This window comes from Equus caballus, chromosome 8 (assembly GCF_041296265.1).
Source record: "Equus caballus isolate H_3958 breed thoroughbred chromosome 8, TB-T2T, whole genome shotgun sequence".
In the NCBI taxonomy this organism is placed as follows: domain Eukaryota; kingdom Metazoa; phylum Chordata; class Mammalia; order Perissodactyla; family Equidae; genus Equus; species Equus caballus.
This window is the reverse complement of record NC_091691.1, coordinates 225,306-242,694: the sequence shown is the minus strand read 5'-3', so window position 1 is coordinate 242,694 and position 17,389 is coordinate 225,306. Positions and strand designations below refer to the sequence as shown.

Below are 17,389 nucleotides of genomic sequence, written 5' to 3'. Positions count from 1 at the left end.
CCGAGCCAGTGCATTTTCTGGTGGTGGGCTCCCTGTGGCACAGAAGTGATGGTGAGCCAGAAGTGAGGTGCTGATGGTCTTGAGGAAGGACCTTTCCATTCCTGCAGGTTGGAGAAGCTGTGCTCCCCTTTCCTGGGACCTTAACTCCCTGGGAGAGGGTGCCCGGGCTAAGGCTTAGCAGCAACGTTGGTGCTGAGGCCTCCTGTGGCCTCTCTGGGCGCACCTCACCTGAGACCCACTCTACCAGGCAGTCTGCAGGGACTTAAGGAGGAAGCGCAAGTACCTGTCTTCCATGACCAGTATTTGGCACTCTCTCTATGGCTCTCAGCCATCCTGGTGCCCCGACCCAGAGCACAGGCCGAGTCAGGCCCGGTCCCAGGGCTCAGTACAGTGGGGAGCCTGCTGGGAGGAGCTGGGACGTGGGCCTGTGGCCTCGGTGTGCTGGGCTGCAGAAGGGCAATAGCAAGGGCAAGCCCTGTTCATGTGCGAGGCACCTGCACCTTGTGTCCGCAGGCTCCAAGGCGCCCTGAGGGCTGCAGCAGCTCAGGCCCGAGGTTAAGGAGGTGTCTGCTCCACGTGGAGTCTGCTCTTTGCTTATCTTTGCACCCTGAATCCTCTCTGGTGTCCCACACCTCCCCCTGGTGTTAGGGCCCCTTTCGTGTGCTGGGCCTCCTAGAGTGGACACCTGCGGGGCAGAGGCTACAACTAGGGTGTTGTGGGAGAAAGCCCATCATCATATCTGCTGTCAAGCAGCCACATTAACGTCCTGGTCCCGGCTCCCGTCCTGGGTTCCTTAACAGCAGCTCACAGCCCGCAGCCTGCAGAGCTGGGGCAGAGCCTTCCAAAGGCCTATGTCAGGGCAAGGAGGGGCCCCCGGGCCAGGAGGCGCAGGGCCTGCAGTGGTGGTCCGTGCCACACAGGGTTCTGGCCACAGAGGAGCAGATGCCTGGGGTGGCAGGGCGAGGACCCCACGTGGATCCCCACGCTGGGTGGGGCTCCTGAGTCAGAGCAGAGGCGCCTGGGGACGAGTGGAGGACAGAGACACTGGCTGGTCCTCACTGGGGAGGCTGTAGAGCTTGACTGAGGTCCCACCTCCCAGAGGTGCTGTACTGGCTCCTCCGCCAAGGGAGGCCACCGCCACCGCCCAGCCAGTCCCACCCACGCCCTGGTCCACCTTAAGTGGTGGCTGCCGTGGCACCAGCGGGTGGGATTTCCTGTGGGAGGTGGGCCTGCCCAGGGGCCTATCCGGGCGGGGCAGGGTGCCTGGGCTTGCATGGGGCACTCCACCTGCCTCCAGGGGCTGCCTGGCCCTGGGTCCCCACCCACATACACTCCCAAGCCTGCGCAAGGGCCAAGACCCGGAGGACCAGCGCCCCTGCCCCTTAGCCAAGTGGCCTGAGGGCGGCGAGGTGGCAAGAGATAATGAAGGTGCCCCTACAGTGTCACACCCCCGCCCTCGTGAGTGCCCGGGGCTCCAGATGGAGGGCTCTGGCCCTGACTGGGACTAGCATGGAGCAGGGGCCATGGCCTGCCCCGCTGAGACACACTCAGAGGGGTTTAGGGAAAGGTCTGTGCAAACAGGCCCAGGAGGGGACCAACATGCCACAGCGCCAGGGCCTGGCCTTCACTAGGTGGTGGCCCAGGGGGCAAGGCCTGCAGGACTGCGACGTCTGCGTAGCTTCAGAGAACCGCGGGCGCTCGCCTGCCTGGGCACCAAGGGGAGGAGCGGCTGCCGGTCCCAGGGTTCTGATGGCTGCGCAGGATGCCGGCCGAGCTCTGCCGCGCACCGGGCCGAGGGGGCTCAGGGGCTCCAGCGCGCCGGCTGCATCCCGCCGGGAGCGGCCGCGGACCGGTGCGTGGGGCGGCCAGGCCCGGGTGCGTCCTCCGGCGTACCCGGCCCCGCGCCCCGCCGCGCCCCCCGCGCTGCTGGTCCACCTTAAGGGGCGTGCTGACATCAGCGCGCCGCCGCCGCCGCCGCCGCCCGAGGGGTGGGATTTCCTCCGCCGCCGCCGCTGCCGGGCCTGCGCTGCGTCCAGCCCGCCCCGCCCGCCCCCGGCCCGACCCCGGCCGGCCCCGCCCGCCCGGCCCCGGGGAGGGATGCGGCGGCGCGGCGCCCAGGATGCCCCGCAGCCCCGGGACGCGCCTCAAACCCGCCAAGTACATCCCGGTGGCCACGGCAGCCGCGCTGCTGGTCGGCTCCAGCACCCTGTTCTTCGTGTTCACGTGAGTCCCGCCCGTCGCCGGGGGCACAGGCAGCCATGGCCAGGCCAGAAGGGGCAGGGGCTGGGTACAGCAGTGGCTACGACCTGGTGGGACTAGGGGAAAGGGGCCAGCGGGCTGGGCAGGGCAGGGGGCACCAGAGCTGTCGGCGACATGAGCCCCCACCCTTCGCTGAGGCTGAAGTCGTGAGTGTGCCCATCCTGGGGCAGCAGGGACAGGTGAGTCCTGTGTGTGGGGACAGCAGGCACCTCAGGAGTGTGCCAGGCAGGTCCTGGTGGGGGTACTGGGCCTGGACAGGGGAGTGTGTGCAGTGGCTGCCCAGGGTGTGGCTGCAGCCCTCCCCTCCCCGCAGGCTGCATGAGGGGACGTGGGCTGCCCAGAGCTACCAGCGCTCCCTGCAAGGAGCGAGGGTGGCTCTTGGGTCCCCTCCCAGCTGTCTGGCCCTGGGCCAGAGCCATATTGTTCCCACGTAGGTGTGGCCTGGCCCGGCTGCCACGTGCCTGCCTCACAGCTGCTGGTGACGCTGGCCTGGCAGTGCCCTCCGCCCTCCCTTGACCTCCTTCTCAGAAAGGCCCAATGGTCAACAGCTGGTGGGCCCAGGCCAGGCCGCACCCACGGACACTGGCCATGGCCGGCACTGGGACCCTTGAGGCAGAGAGCAGGCAGGGCCCTGGGCCCTGGGCCCGTGCAGCCCTGGCTTCTGCACCTGAGATGCGGAGTGGTGTGTGGATGACACACTTCCTCTCCACGGTCCTGGGGGCCCCCCCAGGGCTCTTTCAGCCACAAGGAGGGGTTAGGGGCTTCAGTATGCAGATCTGTGACCACCCTCCCACACACACACAAGTCCCAGGCGGAGACACTGCCCAGGTGACCAGAGCAACTACCACTTAAGCCTTCCTGGGGACCTGAGGCCTCTGGGGTGGCCGCAGCCAGTGGGGTGTCGGTTCCAAGGCGGGTCAGCCTGAGTGTGAGTGAGCGCGGAGCAGGGGTGGGAGCAGCTGGCCTAGCACCCTTTCACCTGAGCGAGAGTGAGGGTGGCAGCCATGAGGACGACGGGGCTGACTGGGTGCCTGTGGAGACAGAGAGCGCTGCCTGGAGGCCGGGCTGGGGTGGGCGCAGCAGGCCGCCAAAAGCGTGTTTGAAAAGGGCCTGTGTGGACCGGCTTATTTCGGGCTTTGGCAAGCAGGCGTGTTCTCGTCGCTCAGATGCTGCTGGCTGTGGGGCACAGAGGAGCAGGGCGGTGGGCAGTGGGCACTGGGCAGGGGTTGAGGGGGCGTCCCGCTGGGTTTCCTGGAAGGTGGGTCCCAGCCTAGTCCTGGCCTGGGGCTGAGCCAGGATCTTAGGGGTCCCGGCCCTGCCTCCTAGCAACTTGGCCTCCACTTGCCAGGCCTGATGTCTCACTCCTCAAGTGCAACTCAGCGTTTTCCTTCTGACTTTCCAAGTAATACATGTTCTCTTTCAAGAACTTGTAAAATGCAAGAAGAAAATTTAAAGAGAAATTGAAATCAACCCCACCCCAGAGAGCCCGCCGTCTCTTCTCCTCCTAGGCTCTCCTGGGCCCCACTGGAGTGTGCTTGTTGTGAGCCCTTCCTGTGGGGTCAGAGGGCCCTTATGTAGCTGTCCTGTGAACTTGACCCACCTGCAAGTGGCAGGCACTGAGGCTGCTACATGATGCCAAGAGCCAGCTCTCCCTTCCTCTGCTCTCACAGCTGGGCTCTGGGTTCAGGGACACCCGTGCCACCAGAAGCAGGGTTCCCTGGGGGCACCTGCGTCCTGCCCTGCTGGGGACCAGTCTACCTGGGAGAAGGAGCTGTGCATGGCCCACGGCAGGGGGCTCCAGGGGCACGAGCCAGGCTTCAGGTGCAGCGACCATCTAGCCGGGGCGCCTCACTCGCTGCCTGGAACAGGGCTTCCCCACAGCCCGACCCGGAGGCCACATTCCCTGGGCTGAATGGCCACTGGGGCCCCTGGCTTGCCTCTGCCCTGGCCCTGCTGGGCTCCTTCGAGGCAGCCGGCTTCCTGAGGACAGGCTCTGCAGGGCGGCCATGCCCAGCTTGCTGATTCCGGGCAAGCAGGGGCCAGGCGGCTCCCTCCTTGCGACCAGCCTCTCGTCACCTGGACACCCACACTTCCACCCTGTTTCTGGGCCCAGGCCTGCTGCAGCCTCAGAACATGCCAGGAGGGAGCAGCCCCTCTTCTGCCCTCCACCCTGTCTGCGGGGCCCCTGACTTCTGCCTTCTCTGACTTTGCGCCTTGGACTTCACTGATCCTGAGTGGCCCCAGACCCTCTCTCTGCGCTCAGGAAACGTGAGCTGCCCGCTATGGGGCAGGTCCATTCAGGCAGTGGCTCCTGGTGTCATGCAGGGTGGAGAGCCCCAGGCCTGGAGGACCAAGGACCCCTCCTGCAGGCCAGCTCACTGAGGGGGCTGGGAGCAGCAGGACATGCCGACATGTTGCCAGGAGAGACTGGGGCGTGGGAAGGATGCCCAGAAGTGAGGGCATCCCCCTCTGAGGATGGGGAGCACACCACAGGACAGGTTCCCAGGGGCCCTCCTCCAGGAAGCCTTCCTGGGCTCCTGGTGTGGTCATGTCCCCCTGGGCCCCAGAAGCCCTTCACATTATGGCTCAGCAGCAGGCTAGGTCAGGTGCTGGGTGCAGGGCTCCCAGAGCCCCCAGGCCGGGCCTCTGCCCTTCCTCCTTCCAGAGCTACTTTGCTGACTGATGAGGACGCTGTGAACGTCAGAGGGCCGCGGCTGCTTGGTGGGATGGGACGCCTGGGGCCGGACTGAGGCGTCTCGTCTCTGCCCAGGGCCAGTGGGCTGACTTCTGGGATGTTGAGGCTGGTCCCCAGGATGAGCCCTCGCCATGCTCGGAGGCCTGGACAGGCCATAAGACCCAGCCTGGGACAGTGGGAGCTCCAGCCCAGGACCAGGCCTGCCTGTGGCAGGGCCGGGTGGACAAAGCTGCTGGCAGGGGCCGCATGGGGAGGGGGAAACTTGGTGTGTGCCCTGCCAGGACTCGCTGTGTGTGGGCTGGGATATCCCTGGCCCCTGAGCCTGTTTCCCCATCTGCTCAGCTGTCTGTAGGCATTGGATGGGTGGGTGCATGTGGCCAGAGGTCCTGCCTGGCATGATCAGGGAAGAGTGGCCACAGACCCTCTGGTCCTGGGTGCCCCCGTGTGTGAGCATCACTCTCAAACACAAACGGTGTTAATGAAGAACTTGATTTAAATGAAGACATCTGAGTTAAAGTTTTCCATCCCACGTTTAGCTGTGTTGTGCATGCTCCCCCTGCAGAACCCCCCCACCCCTGCTGGGTGGTGTCTCCCTGCCGGCCTTGACCTGGGTGGTGCCCATGGCAGTGGCCTTGACGCTGGGGAGGTGGGGGCTGTCGAGGGAGGAGGGCTTGGAGCCTCAGAGCTGGGCTGACCCCAGGCCTGCAGTGCAGCTGCAGCCAGTAGAGAGTGGCTGACCCCTGCCTGGCAGGGCAAGCCGGGAGTATATGGTCCCCTGGGTGGGTGTGGAGTGTCATCCCTGTGGGCAGAGGGGCCCTCTGAAGCCTAGGTGTGAGGTGGCCTGAGCAGTGCTGCATGTGAGGCCTGGCCCCTAGGCTTGCGTGTCTTCCATGTCTTCATGCTTGCCCGTCCACAGGGAGCATAGGGGAGTCCAGAGAGGGCGTGCAGTGGTCAGTGGGAGAAGGGACGTGTCTGCGTCTCTGTGTTCACGTGTGCATATGTCTGTGTTTGTGCATGAATGAAGGTGGAGCTATGCCTGTGTGTGTGTGTGCCAGCATGTGCACAAGTATGCATGTCTGTACACACAAATGTTCGTGTATGTGTCTTTCATGTTGACACATGTTCGCTTGTGTTTGTGCACATGTACCTTTTGTGTGTGTGGGTGTCTGTGCATGCTCGTGCACTGTGCACATGTGCATTCACACATGCATGTCTCGGAGCATGTTGGGGGTGTCTGTGTGCACTGTATATGTGTGCAAGCACTTGTCCCTGCATGTTTGTGTGGGCATGCCTGTGTGTCTGCATGTGCCTACATGTGCTCTTTCATCTTCTCTCACTTAGCCATTTCCTGAGGTAGCTGAGTTCCGGGCCCTGGCAGCATTGGCCAGTGAGCCAGTCCTATTAGGCATGATCCAGGCCCGGGCCGCCTTACGACACAGCCTGGTGGTAAAGGCCACCTGGGGGAAGTTGAGGGGACAGGAATGCATGGGAGTGCCTGATCCTGGGTCTGAGTCAAGCCTGGGGGACTGGAGACCATGGCCAGAGGGACAGTGGCTCAGGCCTGGTCAGAGAACCCGACCCTCCAAAGCCTGCCCGACACTGGTTACAGCCCCACCCACCCTCTCTAGGATGCGCGGCCCAGGCACGCAGATGGCTGTGCTCACGCTGGACAGAGGCCACCCCGTGCCTCAGTGCAAGCACGGCCCAGTCACAGTGCAGATTTCCAGATGTGGCCCCGTCGCTGCATGGCTGCTGTTCCCCCAGCCCCAGGCATCTCACCTGGGGATGCTGTCTAGCCCATGTGGCCTGTCTGTGGGGTCACTGAGGCTGAGAGAGGACAAAGCAGTACCTGCCGCCTGGGCCCGTGGGAACTCTGGTCAGGGCGGGGGGTGCTGCCCGTGGGCTTTAGTCCCTGCCTGCCTGTGAGCTGGCCCAATCCCAGCTCAGAAGCAACCTGCCCTCAGGCCGTGGGCGTGTGACAAGCCACTGATATTTGCTCTTTCTCTGTAAAATGGGGAGGTCAGAAGTACCCCGCTGCAACTGGGAGGGTGGAATGTCTGGTCCACTGTGCAGGGCTGTTGGGCAGCAGGCTAAGGGTACTCCCCAGCAAGAGCTGGACAGCAATGGCGGACGGGGCCCACCCTCCAGCCTCCCCCACATGTCCTCCTGCCTTCAGTGCCTGCCCATCTGCTGCACCCCTTGTCTGCACGTCCACCTGTCCTCAGCCGGTCCCAGCGCTCCCGGGCCCCCACAGCCCCTTCCTTTCCCAGAACAGGCTGGACAGGGCAGGGCCGTGAGGTCAGAAGTGGCCTGTGGACAGCACAGCCATGAGGACCCACATTTGCTTTGATGATCTTCTGTCAACTGCTTGAAATTCTTGACACTTTTGTAACAACGGGCCTGTGTTTTCATTTTGCGTGGGTCGTGTGGCCAGCTCTTCTCAGAAGGTGCTGTGGGGAGCTGGTTTGCAAGGCCTGAGTTGGGTCTGCAGTGCCCATGTCTCCCTGGGTCCGGAGGTGTCTGCTTCTCTCCAGGGGGTGGCTCCACCTTTGCAGAATGGCTTGGCTCAGAGGCCACAAACACACATTAAGCATCATCTGTTTGCCAGGATGGGCAGTGTGGAAGGTGTCTGCGGGTGGGCACTCGGGGCTGCCTGGGCAGGGATGGCGGAGGAAGGCCCTCCTGGCAGGTAGAGGGACCCCATGTCCTCAGGCCGTGTAGCCACCTCCACAGCGGGTCCTGGAGAAGAGGAATGGGTGGCTCCCGGCCCAGCGAGCATGCTGCCGTGGGAAGCATACTCTTTAAATAGCCTCTCGCCTTCCACTAAAAATAGGAAGTTCTGCTGCCGTGGAGGTGGGGCTGGGGCGGCAGGGCTGGCTGCTGGCCAAGGCAGGCGTGGGTGCGCCAGCATGGCCGGTGTGCGCTGGGGCGGCGGGCAGGGCCACGGGCACTGCTCACCCTGCTGGCAGCCATGACACCCTGTCCTCCTGATCGAGTCTGCTCAGGGGGATTCCCACTGGCCCCCCAAGTCTGCAGAGAGCCTGGGTGCCCCCTGCTTGTCACAGAAGCTGTGGGAGAGATGGAGAGCCTGAGGCCAGAGGAGATCCGTGGGAGGAAAGTGAGCCGACTCAGGAACCCACTGCAGGCTCAGGGCAGGGGGCCACAGGCCATGTGCCCAAGAACCACGGGTCTCCACAGAGGGGGCTCTCGTCAGGTCCCATGAGGGCTGAGGAAGACGCTTTCTGTGGCAGACCATCCACTAGGGAGGTGTGCAAGCCCCTTACGGGGAGCCAGGAGTCTGAGAAGGCTTCCTGGAAGAGGGGGCAGCCTGAGCCAAGTGCTGAGGGATGGTGAGGGGTGGTGAAGGGGTAGGGGCATCGTGCTTTTCAAGAGTCTCTGTGTTCCGCACTGCCACGTGAGGAGTAAGGTGACAAACCAAAACGAAGGGGCTGCCTGGGTGGGGATGTGCCCGGGGCCCAAACCCCGAGACTGTGCCCCTCAGGGGAGCCCCCCTTCCTTGGGGCCCCCCACGCCCCAGAGTCTCCCTGGAGAAGGGGCCCTGCCAAGCCAGGGACAGGTCTGGGTGAGGGGGAGTGGGCTCACTTCCTGTCCTGGGCTCCTGCCTCCAGTCTGCGTCCTCCCAGGGCGGGGGGCCCGGGAAAGACACTGGGCTGGGGTGGAGGAGGCGGCTTGGCTCTGGCCGCTCCTCTGAAATGCTGTGACCCCGGGCCTCCGTTGAGCATCTCTGCACCCCACTTCCCCAACTGTGAGCTGAGAGTTCTTAACAGCCAGCGGGGTGTGGCCAAGGCCAGAGTTGGCACACAGGGAGCCTGCACACTGTCACGACACGCACAGCGCCTGGTGGCTGCGCACAGGAGTGGCGGGCCTAGGGGCAGAGGCCTCCCAGGGTGCCCGTGGCAGCAGTGGCTTCCCTGACTGCCACGCTGACCACTGATGGTGGCCTCAAAGGCCCAGCGTGCACACACGTGGCCATGCCCCTGCATCCCTCGCACCCACTCACCACACCTCCAGACCCAGCTCTGGCCTGCTGTCCAACGCAGGTGCCCATGGTTGACGCGAGCTGTGTCCCCAGCCATTCCCGTCTACAATGGCATCATCTTCCTCTTTGTCCTGGCCAACTTCAGCATGGCCACCTTCATGGACCCTGGCGTCTTCCCCCGAGGTAGGGCCCTGTGCTGGGGCAGCTCATCTGCTCACTTTCACTAGAGTGTGAGTGGCTGACCTGGGAGGGCCTTAGGGGAGGGGGGTCCCGGTACCTGGGCTGGCAGATCGGGGAGAGGCTCTTCTGCCAGGGAAGTCACTTTCCTGCTGCTCCCCGGCCCCGGCTCACAGCGGATGAGGACGAGGATAAGGAGGACGACTTCCGGGCCCCCCTGTACAAGAACGTGGATGTGCGGGGCATCCAGGTCCGTATGAAGTGGTGCGCCACCTGCCACTTCTACCGCCCGCCGCGCTGCTCCCACTGCAGCGTCTGCGACAACTGCGTAGAGGTGACCGCCCTGCCCCACCCTCCCCCTGCCCCTCCCCCCCGCCTGCTGTGCGCCCTGATGTGCTGCTCCTGCCCAGGACTTCGACCACCACTGCCCCTGGGTCAACAACTGCATCGGGCGTCGCAACTACCGCTACTTCTTCCTGTTCCTGCTGTCGCTCAGTGCGCACATGGTGGGTGTCGTCGCCTTTGGCCTGGTCTACGTGCTGAACCACGCCGAGGGGCTGGGCGCTGCCCACACCACCATCACGTATCCTTGGCCTGACCACACTGACTTTGGTCCCCATGTTTTACAGGGGGAACCGAGGCTCAGAGGGGTGGTTGGCTGCTTGGGAGTCCCAGGGGGTCGTTTGCCCTTGCTGGGTGGGCAGTCTGTCCACAGGCACCTGCTTCATGTTCTTGCCCACGGCTGTTGGCCTTAACTGGCCAGCATGGCTGTCATGTGTGTGGCCGGCCTCTTCTTCATCCCCGTCATTGGCCTCACCGGCTTCCACGTGGTGCTGGTCACTCGGGGGCGCACCACCAACGAGCAGGTGCAGACCCTGAGTGGGGCCATGCGGTGATGGGGATTGGCGTGGGAGGATCCTGATGGGCCAAGAGGGCCAGGGCTGCACAGGGACCATGGCGGGGTCGGGGCAGGGCTGCAGGAGCCCTCTGTCTGTGCAGCTTCAGTGGGGGGCTCTGCCCCTGGAGACCCCAGGTGGGGTTTGGGGTATAGGGCTGTACCTGCCCTGTCCCCCTACTCACTCCCGCTTGCGGACACTGTGGCCACCAGTGACTCAGAGCCCAGAAATTCAACAGCTCCCTGCAGGGACAGGCCTGGGGTGACCTGGGTGGGGTGCCCTGGGCTGACCCTGCCCAGCCTGCCCTGAGAACCCCAGCTGTCCCTGTCTGTCCTCCTGCCCACCTTGGCCTGGACCCTGGGTGGCCAAGTCGGCTGAAGGGTCCCGTGTCCACAGGTGACGGGCAAGTTCCGAGGGGGCGTGAATCCTTTCACCCGAGGCTGCTGTGGGAACGTGGAACATGTGCTGTGCAGCCCCCTGGCGCCCCGGTGAGGCTTGGGCGGGGCTCAGGGTTGGCAGCTGCAGATCCTCAGCTTGGTCCACCTCTGCCCTCGGCAGGTGAGGCCAGCAGGGTGGCCCTGGCCACTGACCCCCCTGCTCCGGATGCAGGTACGTAGCAGAGCCGCCCCGGCTGCCGCTTGGCGCGCGCCTGAAACCACCCTTCCTTCGGCCCGAGCTCCTGGAGCGAGCCGCACCGCTCAAGGTCAAACTTAGCGACAACGGGCTGAAGGCCAGCCTGGGCCGCAGCAAGGTGGGGCCCTGGGGTGGGGTGTGGGATGCGGTGAGGGTCAGACCGCTGGAGACGGGGAGCAGGCAGGTCGGAGGGGCCTAGAAGGGAGGGACTGGAAAGATCCCCAGGATTCTCCAGATGAAGTCCCCGGTTAAGCCCCGCCCCTCGCCCGCACCCTCCCCACCACTGACCACGCCCCCTCCCAGTCCAAGGGCAGCCTGGACCGGCTGGATGAGAAGCCACTGGACCTGGGGCCGCCGCTGCCCCCCAAGGCGGACGCCAGCACATTCAGCGGCGACCGGCAGACCCCACGCCCAGGCAGTGCTGGTGAGGTGGGGGCGGCCAAGCGGGGTGAGGGGCACGGACTGACCGCAGCCTGACCGAGGTCCATCACCCCCAGAGAGTGCCCTGTCGGCGCAGAGGACCAGCCCCCCGACACCAGCCATGTACAAGTTCCGGCCCGCCTTTCCCACGGGTCCCAAGGCGCCCTTCTGCGGGCCCAGTGAGCAGGTGAGGCCTGGGCCCGCCCCGGGAAGCCCCGCCCCGCCCCGGGAGGCCCCACCCCCAGAGGCCCTGCCCCGGGACGCCCCTCCCCCAGGGGCCTTGCCCCTGGGGCTCTGTCCCAGAGAACCCGGTGAGGGCGTTGGTGGCATTGCCGCTGACCGGGTAGGGGCTGCCCCCAGGATGCCTGGGATTCCACCATTACTCCCTCGGCAAGGCCCAGAAGGCTCCAGAAGAATCTGAGATTGTTTGAGAAAGCTCGTTTATTTTCCCTGAGTTGTATGAGCTCTCTGTTCACTGTGGAGCCGTTGGCAGCCTGGACAGCCTGACGAGTGATCCAGAGCCCTGAGCATGCCCCAGCTGCCCCCTCCTCCACAGCCCCCTCAGAGGCAGGCCTGCAGCTGGGCCAGCACACCTAGACCGGGGAGCTCCTCCCCCACGACAGATGTCCTGTGCCACCTGGCCTCTTTGGCTGCTGGGCCGGGCAGTGAGTCTGGGCTTTCCTGGCCCCAAGAGGAGTGTCCATTAGCCCTTCTTGGGGATGGGGGTGCTTTAGGTGCCATCGCCCAGGTTGCCTCCTTCCTGGGATCATCCTGGATCCCATGGAGGGTCCTGCTGGTTGGCCAAGTGCCCTGAGGCCACATTTGTCCTCATCCACATCCCCTCTGGGTTTTGACGTTCTGCAGGCTCTTGTCCCCAGACCAAACCCATATGCCTCAATCATGGAGATCTGTTGTGGTGGCTGCCCCTGGGCTGGGCGGGCTCTAAAGGCACTTCCCTGGGCATCTGCAGCTGCCAGCTCTGCCCTTGCACTGCAGCACCCCTGACCCTCAGCCGTGGGGTGCCTGGGAAAGCACCCTGGGTCGTTGTGTGGTTATTACGTCTCCTCGAGGTACTCCTCCCAAGGCTGCACCCCCAGCCCCTTTCTCCCCACTGGGGGACTGCCAGCAGGGGTAGAATGTACAGCCTTCCGTGGGTCGACATCGTCTGGGCGCTCTGCTCCATCCTGTCCCCACTTCCTTCTGTGATGGGCAAGGAAGAGGTAGTCAGGAAATAGCTTCTGGGGACAGCTGGGTGGTTGCAGCTGCCACCGCCTTTGATGTCTGCAGGATCGCAGTCTCCACGTGGGCACCGAGCACCTGGTGGTGGGCAGGGCATGACGAGTGGGCAGCGTAGACATGTCCCCTCTGTCCGCCAGGTCCCTGGGCCTGACTCCCTGACGCTGGGAGAAGACAGCATCCACAGCCTGGACTTCGCGTCCGAGCCCAGCCTGGACCTCCCCGACTATGCTCCTGGTGGCCTGCATGCGGCCTACCCACCATCCCCGCCTCTCAGTGCCGCCGACACCTTCGCCGGCGCCTTGCGCTCCCTGAGCCTCAAGGCTGCGAGCCGGCGGGGGGGGGACCATGTGGCCCTGCAGCCCCTGCGTTCTGAGGGTGGGCCCCCCACACCCCACCGCAGCATCTTTGCCCCCCACGCACTGCCCAACCGCAATGGCAGCCTGTCCTATGACAGTCTGCTTAACCCCGGCTCACCTGGCAGCCACACGTGCCCGGCCCACCCCTTGGCTGGTGTGGCTGGCTACCGCTCACCCTACCTGCACCCGGGGGTGGTGAGCGACCCCCCGCGGCCCCCGCCCCGCAGCTTCAGCCCCGTGCTGGGCCCTCGGCCACGGGAGCCCTCGCCCGTGCGCTACGACAACCTGTCCAGGACCATCATGGCCTCCATCCAGGAGCGCAAGGACAGGGAGGAGCGGGAGCGGCTGCTGCGCTCTCAGGCCGACTCGCTCTTCGGCGACTCAGGCGTCTATGATGCGCCCAGCTCCTACAGCCTGCAGCAGGCCAGCGTGCTGCCCGAGGGCTCCCGTGGCCCCGCGCGGCGCTGCGGCTCCAGAGATGACCTGGTGGCTGGGCCTGGCTTTGGTGGTGCCCGCAACCCTGCACTGCAGACGTCGCTGTCCTCACTGTCAAGCGCTGTGAGCCGGGCTCCTCGGACCTCATCGTCCTCCCTGCAGGCTGACGTGGCCAACAACAACGCCCCAGGGCCCCGGCCAGGCAGCGGCTCACATAGGTCGCCAGTGCGCCAAGGCCCGCCCTCCCCACCCAGCACTCCTCGCTCACCCTCCTTCGCTGGCCCCAAGGCTGTCGCCTTCATCCACACGGACCTCCCGGAACCACCGCCCTCACTGGCCGTGCAGAGGTGGGTGCTGGGGTGCAGGGGCTTCCCGGCCCAGGGCAGGTGTCCAGCCGCCTATGGGGCCTCTTGGCTGAGCACCTGTGGGTTGTCCACGAGGCCTGTGGCTGCCTAGGAGGAGCAGCTTCACCTGCCTTGGAGGCTCCTGGCTGGCCCGTGTGAGGGTAGCCCAGCTCCAAGGACACCCGGCACATCCCAGGACGGGGAGGCAGGAGGATTTGCTTCTTGAGCCCAACACCCCACATTTCCTTGGCTCACACAGACTGGGTGCATGGGGGACCCAGGGCTTCTTTTTATGGGGTGATGCCACTGTCCCTGTCCAGGAGGCTGAGTCTGGGTGACATCGCCCTGCAGCAGAATGTGCCACCCTGGGGGCCGCAGCCCTGGCCCTCTGTGGGGCACACAACCCAGGGAAGCAAGGGCTGCCCTGCTCATAGATGGGAAAACCGAGGTCTGGAGGAAGCAGGTTGGTCCTAGGCCCCCAGCGGGTGGGTAACAGGATGCTGGGCTGGCTGCCTCTCAGGGCCAGGTCCAAGTACAAGAGCTGAGCACCTGCTGTGTGCAGGGCCCCACCCTGGGCGCATTAGTGTCATTAGGGCATCACCCCGGCTACCGAGCACAGGCTTGGTCCTGGGGGTAGGGTGCTGTTGTGGGTGTGAGGGCGGGGCCTGAGGCCCAGCAGGTGGCAGCTGTGCAGTGGTGAAGCAGAGACAGCCACCGAGAGTGGGAGGGGCTCCTGCCCTGTGAATGTTTGCACAGTGAAGTCAGAGATGCACTTGGTCAGTGCTAGGCAGCCGGAGGGCAGAGGGCAACCCCACGTTTTCCTCAGAGGGAGCAGGATCCCGTTACCACTGGGCTCCCCAGGTTCAGGCACTAGAACAGGGCCGGGCCTGGGGGCTCGGCTGGCTAGCGTCCACCTCGCCTCCCTATGCAATGGTCTGTGCTAGTGGGAGGTGCCAAAGGACCAGGAAGGGGGATGATGGCCATTCTGATGTCTGTCTGTCTGTCCTGTGACAGCACAGCACCTCCCTCGGCAGGCTCTGCATCCCCACCCATTTTCTGGGCAGGACCTTCCGAGCTCAGAGGGTGGGGCTGCCGAGGGCTCTGTTGCGTCTGCGTTATCTGTCCTGTTGCCTCTGCTGGCCCATTCTGCCGTGGTCCCGTGTTCACTGTGTGCGTGCGTGTGTGTGCTTGTTTTGATGCAGGGACCACCCTCAGCTGAAGACCCCCCCAAGTAAGCTTAATGGGCAGTCCCCAGGCCTGGCCCGCCTGGGGCCTGCTGCCGGCCCCCCGGGGCCCTCCGCCAGTCCTGCCCGGCACACGCTCGTTAAGAAGGTGTCCGGCGTGGGTGGGACCACGTACGAGATCTCGGTGTGAGGACTGACCAGCACCCATCTGCTGGGGCACCACGGGGACCAGGACCCCCCAGCGGCTGCCCCCCTCCCGACTCCTCTGCCCCAGGAGCGGAGGCCCAGGCTTCGTGTGGACACATCAGCGGGAGAGAGAACTACGCCTCCACGAGCCTGTCCCTCGCCCTCCACCCATCCGTCCACCCATCTGCTCACCAGGGCACGACTGGGCTGAGGGCCACCGGGCTGCAGGATCTGTGTGTCAGTGGCCCCGCCCCATGGGTGAGGCAGTGAGGGGGTGCAGTCTGCAGCTGCACAGCCTGCACCTGTGCCCCCCGAGGTTGTCACCAGGCCAGTCCCTACCACTCCCCTTACACACGGGTCCCTATGGCCCAGAGATGGACAGAGGGACCTGGGCCCATCCTCCTGGACCAAGGGCCCCACTGCCCGGCTGCTCCTAACCGGTTGCCTTTCAGGGACCCGCAGAAGTTTGTAGCTTGACAAGGCCAGTTCTTCTGTGGGGAGTCCAGCCCCCAGCCCACTAGCACCCAGCTCTGAGGTTGCTCTGGGTTCTGACAGACAGGTGGACGGACAGACGGACAGCCAGCTATGGGTGGGGTCTGGGCTCCGTGTGTCCCGTCTCGCCCAGCTGGTGGGCGCGTCCCCGTGTCTGTGCGCTGAGCTGCCGTGCCTCGTCCCCTGTGTTAATGCTCGGGCCCCCCTGCCCCCCTGCCGGGAAACCCGCTTTCATTGAAGCCTTAACCTCTGCTTTATGCTCTTGTGGGAGGCGACAGGGGCAGGTGGGAGCAGACCGGGCCGGACGCTGCCAGGGGGGCCCATGAGACCAGGAGCCCCCTCCCTGCCCACCTGGAGATTCCCCACCCCAAGGCATGCAAATCCGGGCTGCCGAGCCTCGGCGCCTGCGTGGGAAGCACACTGGGGAGGGGTCGGAGTTTCACCTGGCACCAGGGACCTGGGAGTAAGCACACGGCAGCGTCCGCTTGCGTTGTGTCTGTTTTATGTTTTTATATCTACATCTATATATATATATATAATTTTATTAAAAAAAGAAAAAGAGTCACTTTGATTCTTTCCTTGAGCAAGGCCAGGCTATTGCTGCAATGTGGGGGCTCCGGGGGCGGGGGCCAGCGGGTCAGGCTCTGGGAGAGGCGCTGGCTGGCAGCCTGGGTTCGGATGTTCCGAGTGGGCATTTCTGCTGACTTAAGCCGAGCTGGGGCCCTGGGAAGTGGGGGCTGAAAAGCATGAGGTTCCCTTGGGTCCATGTCATCCCTAGCCGTTAACGGGTCATTTGGAGAAAGGCTGGGGTCGCAGCCACCCCAGGGGACCCCTGGGAACCCAAGGGCTAGGAGGAGGTGGAATGGGGGTGCATACGGGGCCGCCCATTGCTTTGCAAAGCTGAGACAGCCTGGGCAGAGCTGGGGGCTGGCCCAGTGTGGGAGGGACCTGGCCTGGCCCACACTGGGCAGTTCTGCTCCACGCTGACCCCCACCTTTCTGCTTCTCTCTCACGGGATGCTGCGGCCCGCAGGGGGCGGATCGGCACCTGCAGCCGTGGATGGGGGTGGCGTGGCCAGTCCAGGGTGCCCCCCGGCCTGCACCTGTGCCACCTTGGCCTCCCTGAGGACCACTCGACGCTGCGGGCCCCCTGGAGCCCGGCTGCTGGGGCTGTTTGCCGCCCGCACTCGGCCGCCTCCAGCCTTTTCCCTGGCCTCTTGGGGCCTGAGCGGGACGCCAAGTAGGCAGCTCTGGGGCCCAGGACAACCTAGCCCTAGGAGCCAGGCTGCCACGGACCCTGGACCTGGGCTGGGGGTCCCCTCTCCACCAGCCACACCTTGACCGACTCCCAGCCCACCGGGGCCCGTGACCCTGTGCCCACCCACCTCAGGAAGTCCCCACCTACCGCAGGCTGTCCAACACCCCAGGCGGGGGCCCTGGAGCTGTTGGGACCAGCACAGCCTTCCCGGGGTGTCATGCCATCACCCCAACTTCCCTGTCTGACCAAGCACTTTAGATGCCACTTCCTCCCCAGGGAGCCCAGGCCTCTATGGGTTGGGCTGGGGTGGGGGTCTCAGGTTGCCCCCGCAGGTCACTGCACTCCCTCCTCCCTGCACCTGACACATGAACGGATGCCTTAACCTGGAGCTACCAGCCTGGTGAGCGGTCCAGGCCCCGCCAGGGTCGGGAGGAGCCCCTGCTGCCCAGTGCGGTTCATGGACGGCTTCTGCCCTCGCCCCGCCCGGGTGGTGCTCACTCTGAGATGTCACATCCGGGGAGCTCAGAGGGCTCCGCTGTCCCCTACCCTGCAGTCTCTGGCCAGCAGGGCCTGGGCGCCCCAGGGGCAGGGAAGGGCCCGCCAGCCCTTTTCCCGCCCGGGCAGTGGCTCTGTTTCTCCCACTGGGGGTGAGCAAGCCACAAAGCTATTCTCTATTGTTCTGAAGCGGATTCCCCTCGCCCTGATTTAATGCCCTAAATAAAATGTTTGGTGTTTACCTCCATGGCTCTGTCCACCAGCATGGTCTCCCTGTCCACTGCGCCTTGGGGCAGTACCAGGAGGCCAGACTGGACAGGG

General features: G+C 65.0%; 1 protein-coding gene across 4 annotated transcripts; it reads left to right on the top strand.

Moving 5' to 3' along the window:
- The first annotated feature begins 1,988 nt into the window (after positions 1 to 1,988).
- Positions 1,989 to 17,315, top strand: ZDHHC8 (zinc finger DHHC-type palmitoyltransferase 8). 4 transcript variants are annotated; one of them, XM_023646622.2, is made up of 11 exons: positions 1,989 to 2,223; positions 9,016 to 9,137; positions 9,308 to 9,381; positions 9,542 to 9,714; positions 9,895 to 9,997; positions 10,424 to 10,515; positions 10,637 to 10,778; positions 10,964 to 11,084; positions 11,158 to 11,267; positions 12,457 to 13,457; positions 16,349 to 17,315. In XM_023646622.2, the coding sequence occupies exons 1-11, from the start codon at positions 2,120 to 2,122 to the stop codon at positions 16,557 to 16,559; spliced, it is 2,253 nt and encodes a 750-aa protein (XP_023502390.1). In that variant the 5' UTR covers positions 1,989 to 2,119; the 3' UTR covers positions 16,560 to 17,315. The 4 variants fall into 4 exon arrangements, with proteins under 4 accessions (XP_023502390.1, XP_005613903.1, XP_070131241.1 ...); XM_005613846.4 differs by having other exon boundaries at positions 1,990 to 2,223; positions 9,308 to 9,465; XM_070275140.1 differs by having other exon boundaries at positions 1,991 to 2,223; positions 14,657 to 17,315.
- Positions 17,316 to 17,389: the final 74 nt, after the last annotated feature.